The following is an 11,416-nucleotide window of genomic DNA, read 5'->3' as shown; positions in this document are numbered from 1 at the left end:
TGCAAGCTAGAACTAGAAATCCTGGACATCTCCAGAAAGCACAGTGAGATCATAGCTCAGGGATGATCATTGTACCATACATATGATCTATGATTTAGGTCAGCAATTGTGACTCTCTTCAAAACACTGGGGCCGCATTGCAGCTCAGCAGTTGAGACTCATCAGTTTCTCAGAAGCAAGTGAAAAACCACTGACTGTGGACAAAATTGTAAAAGGGCCATACCTCATAAGGCCTAATGAACAGAGTATTTAAACAAGAACACAGGAATACCATTCTTCTAAAGACTACACAAAATTCCCCTAGGAGATTTATTTTGCTTACAGATCTTGCTATATCCAGCTGTGTAGACACTTGTAGAAATAGGTAAATCTGAGTCACCTGATGATATTTAAAAGCCCTTGATCAACTGAAGTGCCTGCATAGCACAAGCATAGGTATGAGACAGTATTTAGAAAAGATCAGCACGTGACCAAGTAGGATAATCTGCATCATCTAAGAGGACTTGAACACATCTGTCATGGCAGCTGAATGTAACTTATTTTCTAAACCTCTCTCACTTCTGTTAATAGCTTGATGCCTGAATAAATATCTTTGATATTTAGAAACTGAGAATTTTATATAGAATATTATGAGAATAAGTGACTGTTTCAATTATCTGTCATTACACTTGTATGTCTAAATTTCTTGATGTTGATTTAGTCTAAAGGTATTTTTTTGGGTTTGTTTGTGTTTTTTTGCATTTTTTTTTTTTTAATTTTAGTTTTACAGGTCTTGAAGTAAGGATATTTTAGTTATCATCCTAAAACTGCTATGTGATGATAGAGTTAAGTGGTCATGTTTACCAGCCAAGGCTTCCTAAATGAGGAAATGTTACAGCAAGCTGTGGTAAAAAGACACCACAACTTCAAGTGAGAGGACGTTTTTAGGAAGAGATAAAACATGTTTTAGATTATTATAATGTAGAATTTACATAATTCAAACGTCTAATATATGGCATAAATTCAGGAGTGAAGTTTGTCATAAAAAATACCCAAGAATACTTTTATTAGCTGCTGAATTATACCAGTTCTCAAGTGACTTCTCAAATTATTTCCCAGCAGACATGTTCAAACACCTGACATGGCTTGTAATAAGGATCCTTTTATACTGACTTGATGCTATTTCATTTGCACTTTCAATTCAACATGTGTTTCCTGATATCTTAAATTAAAAGAGCTGTGCTCTAGCTCGCTGCTGATTTTAAATTATCTGGAATTACTTAGCGTAAACATGCAGCTAAGGCAATGTGGTCCTTCTGTTCAAACTATGTATCAATGTGTAAAGTCATGACTAAAAAATGTGAATAAAAAGTATGAATTATTCATTAAATACTCTTGAAGAATCATAAAACTGCAAACTCTTATATTTTCTTACTGTTCCAAAAACTTTTGGAATTGCTGTAGTAAAGATAATTGAACTTAACCTTGAATAAGGACTCTCTTTGTCCTTTCATCTTCAGTTTGACACATTTTGCAAGAAAAGGAAAAACAGAGTCTGTCACAACTGAAAAAATGCATATGTTGCAAATATACATATGTGTATGTGTATATATATATACATATATATATATATATAATGTCTCTGCTTCTATATATGCAAAATAATTGTAAATTTCAGCAACTTCTGTTAATTTCAAAATATGTTACACAGAGATTTAATAACTGGAATGTATTTTGCCTTGATGAATTTGTAGGCTTCTTTTATATTTTATTGAAATTTTGAAAGATGTAATATTTTGACATATGATAGTGATATTAGAATGAATAGTATTTTTTTTACTTCTTAGGGGTAAAGGTGAAAGACTGTATCATAGGACCTACCTGTAAAATATGTATTGACACTGAAGTTAATACAGTTTTTCAGTATTTAAACAAAAAAAAAACCAGCTTCTAACTTTTATCGGGGGAAAGAAATAGGTTTCCATTTAAATCAGTGTGAATATATATAAAAAATATTTCTGAATATACTGAACAGGTTTCCTGTGTGGTTCCATAATAATAAAGGTAATCAGATGATCCATTTGAGCCATCAGCTGACTGAAGTTCATACAAGCATAAGCTGAAAATCAAGAATGGAAAGAGAGAAATTCAAAAACAAAGTTGATAGCATTAGCATCATAGTGTGATCCACCTATACCAAAAAGAATCTTTCCACTTGTAGGACCAAACTGAAATGAAACGGCTTTGCTTAATTTTAATTACTTCTTCTTATATATAGATTCCAGCAACATGTATAGCCTTATCAACAACAATTTCTTCAACCCTATTAGTGTGTCCTGAACACATTAATACCTAGGTCATTGGGATGTAGTTTGGTCTGCATTGTGTCTAGTAGGTACTTTTCAGGATAGGCCCTGTATGCAGAGTAAAATCATCTGTATTTTATGATGGAATGTCGGTTAGTGGTCCCTCATTTTAGGCTGCTTTAGAAGTTCTATCATTTTATATTTCTTGTGTAGCTTTTCTTTAGAAAATTCTTCCATCTCTACATGGGCTCAAGAAATCTTTGAAACATGGGGATGAAAAATAGAGCAATAGGAAAACATTATTCCTGGTCCAGTAAAAAGTTCTTCTAAAGGGACACGACCAGAAGAAGGGGAGGAGACTGAAGGAATACTTTCTTCCCCATATACAAAGGTTACCTGAGCATATCCTCTCACACAATGTGTCTGTTGTTCCTTCCCATCAGTAATTCAGATTGAGAAGATGGCTCCATGACTGATTAGGCCAGTCATGTATCTTGGAGGGTACTTATTTAAGAAAACATTTATAATAACTTAATTTCTTTTCCTCTTTAGAAGTACAGCATTTAGTATTATGCAACTAAAAGTAATAGTGTCCGTGCACATTCAATGCAGGAGTTTGAACAGGGTCATATATTTTTCCTGTCCACTTCTGTGTTCCCAGGGTTCCAGGAATTAATTAATTTTCTCAGTGTATTAATTGACCTGTATTTTTATCAACAATGGTGGCAAGAAAGTAACTGTTTAGGAATTACACTATTTCAATTGCCACAGGATTCAAAGTACAGGAAATTTTATTCTCATCAGCAGTTTGTTGTAATGATATCTGCATTGCTCAGAAAGAAAAACTAAAGAACATCTGATTATTTTTCTTCATCAGTAACTGAGAGAGAGAATAAAAGTAGGAAAGAATGTCTGTAGATAAGAGCGAGAAAAAACACACTTTGACTACTGTCTGAGTTGCAGGATACTGATTCTAGTTTACATTCCTATGAGGATTTAAATACTTAGTACTAGGGAGTCACATGTTCCAGAAGTTTTATGTGCAGAAGTGCTGTAAGAAAAACACTGTCACTCAAAGAAAATTGAAGAACTGCTCTGAAGAATATTCAAGAATTTAAAAGAGGGATTTTTCTTATATCTTGAATGTTTTCCATATCCTTGCCTTTCTTAAAAGTTGTGAGGGGACCACAAAATAGCTGCCGCACTGCTGGTTGCAGAGCACACCTGTATTCCCAAGACTCTGTGGTGAATCACTGTTCTTAAATAACATAGCACTTAAAACAACTAGTTTTCTGTATCTTGTTTAATAAAAACATCTATGAGGAATGGAAATATTTCCCTTGAGACATTATAATAGTAAATTGAAATATATGCATGCTAACATGCATATTGAATATTCATTTAATTTTATGTTCTTGATAAATTAGAAAGAAAAAATGAGATGTTGAGCTCAAATCCTGCCGTGCACAGTCATGAAGGACTATCCTGTTAAAGACTATGGGTCACAGTTAGCTGTGACCTATAGATGCAAAAAAAAAAACATGGGTGCAAAAAAACCTGATGTCTTTGGATCTCTGAAGGCATCAGAAAACATACATGAGCTTATATATCCATGTATACAAAGATATATACATAAACAGAATATGAAAATGAGGGCAATAAGGATGAGACCAGGGATATTTCCCCAAAAAGACCACACAAAGCAGAAGAGCCAGGCAATGGTTCATGAATCAGAAAGTTTTATTCCAAAGCCACACAGAGGGCTTGGGTTGCTCCCCTCTCTGTGGCTTGAGGGGAGTTTCCAGCTGTCTGTGGGACCATGGTGTGCTGCAGGCTGGGGCTGTTTCCTTGTCCTAAGGTTGATGGCTGAGTCAAAAGCTGCAGAAATCTCTGTCCGAGTAGCTTAGGGAGAGGGCAAGAGTGTGCCATGGTCTGGTCCTGCACCTAGCCTTGCATCTTTTTCTTTTCTTCCCAGCAGTCCTAGACTGTGATATCATATTTTATCTCCAGAGTCCCTCCTAGGGAGAAGACAAAATCATTAATCTTCATTAATATTCACCCTATCCATATGCCTACTAATCTGCATGAAATAATACCTAAATCTAAAGACATTGTTTAAATTTGTTATCCCTAATTAATTTTCGGTTTTGCTAAACTCTAGCTCAATGTCAGTTCTGTTTACTTTCACCGACATACATTAGTGTTTTCTTTTGTGCAATGCAAGAAGTGACCAAATGATAAAAAATCACCACACTGTGTTTGTACCAACATTTCCCTTTATTGAAATAAGTTTTGCCAGCTGAATCCATTTCTCTCATGGCATTTTAAGATGTACTTCTCAAAATCCATTACTGGAGTTCTTTTGTCTTCAGTAATATAAGTACTTATCAGAAGTCCCTTATTGTGATTGATTTGTTTGTGAGGTTTTTTTGGGGCTCTTTTTAATATGCAGATATTTGTTCCAGAACACAGATTTCTGCAAATAAACCCCAGCAAAGCAATGTACCTACACATTATTATAAATATGCAAAACAGCAATCCATACTCCTTTACAACGTCCTACAAGTAGGGCTAATAAGCTGGAAAATTATGGGAAAGAGATATTACTAATTGCTTCTGCTTTTATTAGCTGACTTTACAAATCAACAGGCTAATTATTTGAATCTATTCCAGCAGAAGCACACATACCTGAAAATATAGGTATTTTCAAAATCTGCATTTGAATAATAGTGTAAAAAGACAAAACTGAAGTGTATAATAAGTGTGTAGTCACTAAAAAGAAAGCTTGAAAAGCATAATGGGGTCTTATGTCATTTTTTTTACTGTATGATAAGAGAGTTGAGAAACCCCAAATGGAAGAATTTAAAGACATGGAAATTTCAAATCTCAAAACTAACATGCTATGACCTATGTCTCCCACAATTCTCATCCTTTTCAGACTCCAAGTCTTTCTTTTCTGTACCAAGACTTGTAGCTCCATGTACCTTTTCCTGTCTACTCAGACTTTCTGAGGCTGTTAGCCTCAGATAATATGATAAAGGTTATTATTAGTATGATAAAGTATTAAATTAGTATGATAAAGGTCGCAGTTCCCAAAACTGAAACCATAATGTGTTTGAAGCTGTGTTGAGTTGGTAAAACAATGTAGTAAATAATTTTCAGGTGAGTGACCAAACCCCAAGACTTCAAGTATACCTTTTCTCACTTCAAGCTGCTATTGGTAGGACAAATACAGCAGGACCTTATAAAATGCTTAATGAGGTGTGCTGTCCTCAGTAAGAACGGGAGGACATCGATCCCATGAACACAGGAAACCCTAAAGCCCACAGAAAAAAACCCTGCTCTCAGATGTTTCATTGCAAGTAGCAGGACAATGCCCCTACCTCTCTGCAGACAGGCTAGTGCTTTAAAGACGAAGAGCACCATGTGATTAAATTATCCATGCGTCTGGAGTAAGCCTAAAAATATTGAAATTCCACAGGCTTCTGGTACACAGTGAGAATTTTATTCATTCAGACCAACATGACAGGAATACTCTGCTTGTGACCTTTTACTTTTCTGAAGGCTTACACTTCTCACTTCATAATATGAATGAACTGGAATCACAGATGTGTTCTATGGGTCGTACAGCTATTTTTAGTTCAGAAATGTAAATTCTTATCAAGCTAAAGGTACATGCCAAAATTAGACAAGACAGTGGAGGAAAATGAAATGTCAGATTTTGCTATATATTATTTAAGAACAGACACCATTTGCTGCCATTAATTTTCCAAGTGATTTTTCTTAGCATTCCTTGACGTAAGGAAGGGGAATTGTGTATTAGTTTTCTGTGGAAAGAGGAGGGAATATTATGTATCAGTTTTCTGTGACATAAGCTGCTGCAAGCAGTAGGAAATTTTTTGTTTACCTTGCTCCCTATAAGCAGAGTTAATTCCTCTTAAGTCTCTTGAGCTTCTCACTAGATTTCAGGCCAAAATATATCTGATGAGAAATCCATTCTTAGGCATAAAAACCACTTAAATCATACTATATGTTTTATGCTTCACTTAGTAATATATTTTATATTTCTTCTTTGTCTTTTTTTTCCTTTTAATAATTGCTTTTTAATACAACATCTAAAGTAATGCAACATGAACCTTTGGAAAACAAATATGATTATGCATACTTTAATCTCACATTATAAAATCTATAACACATTTGCATTTTTTGAGATTTCCTAAACAGTAGCACTTATTTTTTTGACAGAAAGTGTTGATTATGGGCCGGTGTTTGTACAAGAGCCAGATGATATGATTTTTCCAACTGATTCTGAGGAAAAGAAAGTGTCTCTGAATTGTCAAGCACGTGGAAATCCTACTCCTACATACAGGTACCTGTTTTAGAATTTTATTTTTTAGCTTTCAGAATTTTAGCCACTGCAATCCTACTCTGAGAATCAATGTATTTTGGTGAGAAACAACAGAAAAAGCTCTCTGACACTAGCAGTTTTCCTGATTGAATGCTTTTTTTGATTCTGAATAAGCAAGAAGCAGAAATTACAGTGATTAAGGCAAAGCAATATTTTAAGTTTCAAATAATATTCTCTCTGCATCATTTCTATCCATGCGGAGAGACTCTTTTTGTCCAGTTTATTGAATTGTGTCTGCGACAACTGACAAAAAAAAATTAATTCTTTGGGTTTCTTTTTTATTTCTAAACATCTATAAAGCTACAAAGTACTATCCCAACATACAGGGAAGGCAGCAAAGCATATGCACATTAAATGACGTGACTTGGCACTACAAGATACCATGGCTGCGTCAAATCTGGTTGTTTTCCACTCACGAGCCTACCACTTTATTCCTCTGCAACCATCACCTGTTGCTTATTTTTCCATACAGGCTTGTAGGCCACAGTTATCCATTATTCAGGCTTTTGATGACACATCTATGAGCCTCAGAGTGCAGTTTATTGATGGTGCTCACTTACAGGAGGTAGCAGAATGTTGCAGTCACCTTACCCATTTGCTATATCTGTCTCTGCTCATATTTTATGTAAATTAGTAGTGATGTAAGAGGGCTGGGGGAACATATGGTTAGTTATTTTTTCCCACATACCTTTCATCTTTTCTCATAGAATCATTCTTCAATTACAAAGAGAACATAAGGACTCCTATTGTGTTTTATCATAGATGGCAATCATCAATTCTGCCTTTTGTCTTTTGCCTTTTACCCTTATTTGACTCGTGGATTCTTCAGAATTCTGGTTGAATTTTCCTTAGAGATATTTGAATCAGAGCTCTTGCATTTCTATAACTTGAAGAAATCCAGAAGCAGTACCATCCTTAACATTACAACCATTCAATCTTCCTCTTTGCAACATATGGACTCATTAAATGGATCTGATGCATGACACAAGCCACCTCCTCCCCCAACAGCACAGGCATGACTAAAACATGTGACATGGGATGAGGAATGAATATACAGAAATTTTCCAAACTAGAATAGTATTAATTCCTCACTATGTAATATGAAAGCTATGTTGCATTCTTCTTTGTTGACATTGCATGAGTAAATTCTGTTACCTACTGGTGATTTTTGATCATGAAAAAAAAGAAAAAAAGGGGATTAGTGCCACACGTTGTGAAAGTGTGGTCGGTCCATTAAACATAGCCTGTGACTATGGGGAAAAAGGCACAAATTGATCCCCAAAAGAAGAGAGTCCTATATTCAAGTGTCCGCGAAAACTTCATCATTCTTGTAGAAATTTTGTCTGTGGAGAACTTATGCCATCTCCTTTCTTTCTTCATCCAACCATTTTTTGTGTATTCCCAGTGGAATGCAGTCAACAAATACAGATTTTCAGTATGTTTTAAAGGGTGACTAAATTTTGTCTGTGGAGAACCTATGCCATCTCCTTTCTTTATTCATCCAACCATATTTTTTTGCGTTTTCCCAGTAGAATGCAATCAACAAATACAGACTTCCAGCATGTTTTAAAGAGTGACTACAAAGACGATAAAGATTCTTTCTTCATAGGGAGCTACAAGCAGAAGGCAAGAGGCACGAAAGTTTCATACTCCTCAGTAATTCACTGAAGCCTTTTAGGATGCAAACAAACAAAAATCATTTTCTCTAGGCTCCATTTTCCATATAATGCTGGAGAAAACAATCTTTTAAAATCTTTTCCAACCTAAGATGCTTTATGGTTTTTTGATATCCATTTTTTCAATTCTCCAGAGATTAATTGGTGTCACCAGCCTCATAAGAAGACTTTCTCAACTGTTGCTTGGGAAAGCAACAGGAAGGAGAGATTAAACTCAAAAGGCCAAACTCCAGCATCACAGTTTAACTTCTCCTGCTGCCTCTTATCTGGGCAGCATTTGCAATGCACACTACCATTCAAAGGGAGGGGAAAGAAGTAAAAATTACTCTCCGAGGAAGATACTATTCTTTAGGACAAATGTAGAGGGTATTCAGCCTCAAAAGATCTATAGATATACAAAGTTTTTTGAGTATGTCACTACCTAACCACATTACCAAAGGCCCTGGCCAGCTGCACTGGACCTTTATTTACATGTGCATGTGCTGCTAAGAATTATTCTTGGCCAAAACCAAAGCACAGTATGTATTTATTCAAATTTATATTAAAAGAACACTTAGAGCAGTCAAAAATTCCAATATTAAGTTATCTCTGCCTTTTTTAAAATTCATTTCTTTAGTCTATGTAATTTGTGTCCCAGTGTTCATAACCTCTTTACAATTTTTTCTTTTTGTTCTTGGAAATTACTTTGTTTTAATGGAATGGAGAATGTTCACACCACGTCAGATGCTCCCCCTTTAAAAAAACTTTGTTTCTCCTTATCCAAACTCTACCTTGAAATAACAGGTTTTAATTTATTGACTTTCAATCATTGAGGCATTTTGATACGTAGTGTTAGGGAATAACTCCCTGAGATAAACTGATTCTGTTTGCTTAGCATTTCTGCAAATCATACCTTACATCACAAGTCAGGGGTAGTTCAATGAAGATAATAACTGCAATCCCTTTGATGATGAATCCAGGCATTCACAAACTTCCTGTGGGATCTCACAGGTCAGCCGAGTTACTGAGCTACAAGCAGGTGGTGAATTTCCCGAGATGCCGCTTAACTACACAGCTTTCACTGATTGTGAAACCCTCCATGGACTCTTTTACTTAGGACACACATAAGCTGGGTAGTAATTGCTTTGTCAGTTTCATTTACTGCAATTAAAAAAAAGTTTTTTAAAAAATATTTTTTTTGTCTGCTTAAACCAGATTATAGTAATTTGAAATGTTATCTGTCACTTTTCTTCAAGAAAAAATGCATCTGAGTTTTCCTAACAATCTGTGACCTTGGAAGTTGTATTTTGGACAATTTTGTTGTTCTTCCAGATGAGTCAAGTTACCTAGAAAAAAAGTCACCTAATTCAGTGTTTCTTTTCCTATAATGTGCATAGGTTACATGAGGGGAATACAATCCCCCAGGATCGATCCCAAGATATGGAGGCAGGTAGCTATCAAGATCCAAAGTTTTGAGGTAGAATTCAAAGAATATATTTTTTAATTGAATTTAACTGAAAATGAAACTAAAGGAATAAAGCTAGTTTAACTTGAATTTTGTGGCAGTTCTCATTTGGAAATACCAAAACATTTTTTTTTTCCTTTTCCCTATCTAACTTTCCATTCAAAATTAATTACTTTTGCATTTTTTTCCACATATGATATATGACAAAGATATATGTAGAAAAAGTTAACTTTTCTTATGATTTCATTCAAAACAAAAAAAAAAAACAAACTAATAATCAAATGTTCAAATTAAAAATTCCTTTCCTATTTACCTCATCTTGATATGTTATCTATTTAAAAACATAGTTAATCCTACCAAACTTCCCCTGCTATCCTTTAAAATAGAAATTCATTTTCAATGATGTTTCTTTTCTAACATTCAGTGAAGCAGAGGTGCTCTGCAATCAAAAATCCAAATGTGAAAAGAAAGGACATATAGGAGATTCACAGTTCATCCAAATTCTGACAATTCTGACCTTTGGATTAAGAAATATTCACCACTACTGCAGCTGAATCCTGCACTCTGTACCCTATTCACCATGAATGTTAACAAGATTGGGTGAATTAATAATTATTTTGCTTTGTTAAAGTTGTCTCTGGAGTCTAAATGTTGCCAAGTTCTTCCAGTCTTTGCTGATCTCTGGCAAAGCTTTTAAGATCCTGGAAATTTCCCAAACCAACTTAGAAGCTGCAGAATGACAGCAAAAGAGTAATGAAAGAGATATCTGGGCATTATAATGATTGTGCCCTATCTGTTTACACTGCTTATCTCTTCTTCGCATTCTTCTTACAACTTCATGTAATTACACTTTGTCAAAAAAAAAAAAAATCTCAAAGTCTTCATATGTGGATGTTTTTCTTTTATTCAGAAACTGCAAACACAAACATATAAGAGGTTGTTCCAGAGTGATTAAGTCTATTAATCTACCTCAAAAAATATTTTCGCCTGCAGCCAGTGGACAATTGCAGAGTTTGTTGCTTCAGTCTTTTGAGATGTACGGGAGGCTGAGGCTTTTTGGCAGACAATATCTGGGACAGGAGGGAAACACAACCCATAAAACCACTAGCACAACTGAAAAATTATGAGACACTCAGGTTACTTCTGAAACCTCATACAAATAAGTGTTTTTTCAGGAATCATTCAAAACTTTGCCTCAGTTGGGATACTTTCAGTGTTTCCTACAGTGTGGCTTTTTCCATCTTGTCTTCACTCCCATCCATGAATTTACTGCTCAGGCTTATTATTTCACTCCCAAACACCTCCCTAACTTAGCATTCTTTATGCAGACTGTTTATTTGTTTGTTTTCATGTACCTAGTGGCTGCCAGGAACTGCCCTTGGCCACCCAGCAGTTAATTCCAGTCTTCTGTTCCAGTCTTTGAATTCTGTGTATACTGATTCAGGTGATATCATTTTGCCTTTTTCTGTTGCCAAAATCCTATATTGTATAGCAGCCTATGTACATCAGTCTACCTCCCTGCTCTGTATTTAAATGAGGTGTCTCTGTTTCTTGGGCTGAGAAGATCAAATGCTAAAAGAATGGAAAAAACTTTCCTTGTTTG

The 11,416-nt window shown here is 35.1% G+C and overlaps 1 protein-coding gene across 2 annotated transcripts in view; it reads left to right on the top strand.

Annotated features, from left to right (window-relative positions):
- Positions 1-11,416, top strand: part of CNTN5 (contactin 5) — a 607,907-nt gene that overhangs the window by 377,402 nt on the left and 219,089 nt on the right. For both annotated transcript variants that reach the window (XM_064718603.1, XM_064718594.1), the window contains exon 5: positions 6,531-6,654. In XM_064718603.1, coding sequence (XP_064574673.1) covers positions 6,531-6,654 — 124 coding nt within the window. The remainder of the gene's footprint in view (positions 1-6,530; positions 6,655-11,416) is intronic.

The sequence above is a fragment of the Zonotrichia leucophrys genome, chromosome 1 (assembly GCF_028769735.1).
Source record: "Zonotrichia leucophrys gambelii isolate GWCS_2022_RI chromosome 1, RI_Zleu_2.0, whole genome shotgun sequence".
NCBI lineage: Eukaryota > Metazoa > Chordata > Aves > Passeriformes > Passerellidae > Zonotrichia > Zonotrichia leucophrys.
Note: the sequence above shows the minus strand (reverse complement) of the source record. Positions and strands in the feature narration are given on the sequence as shown.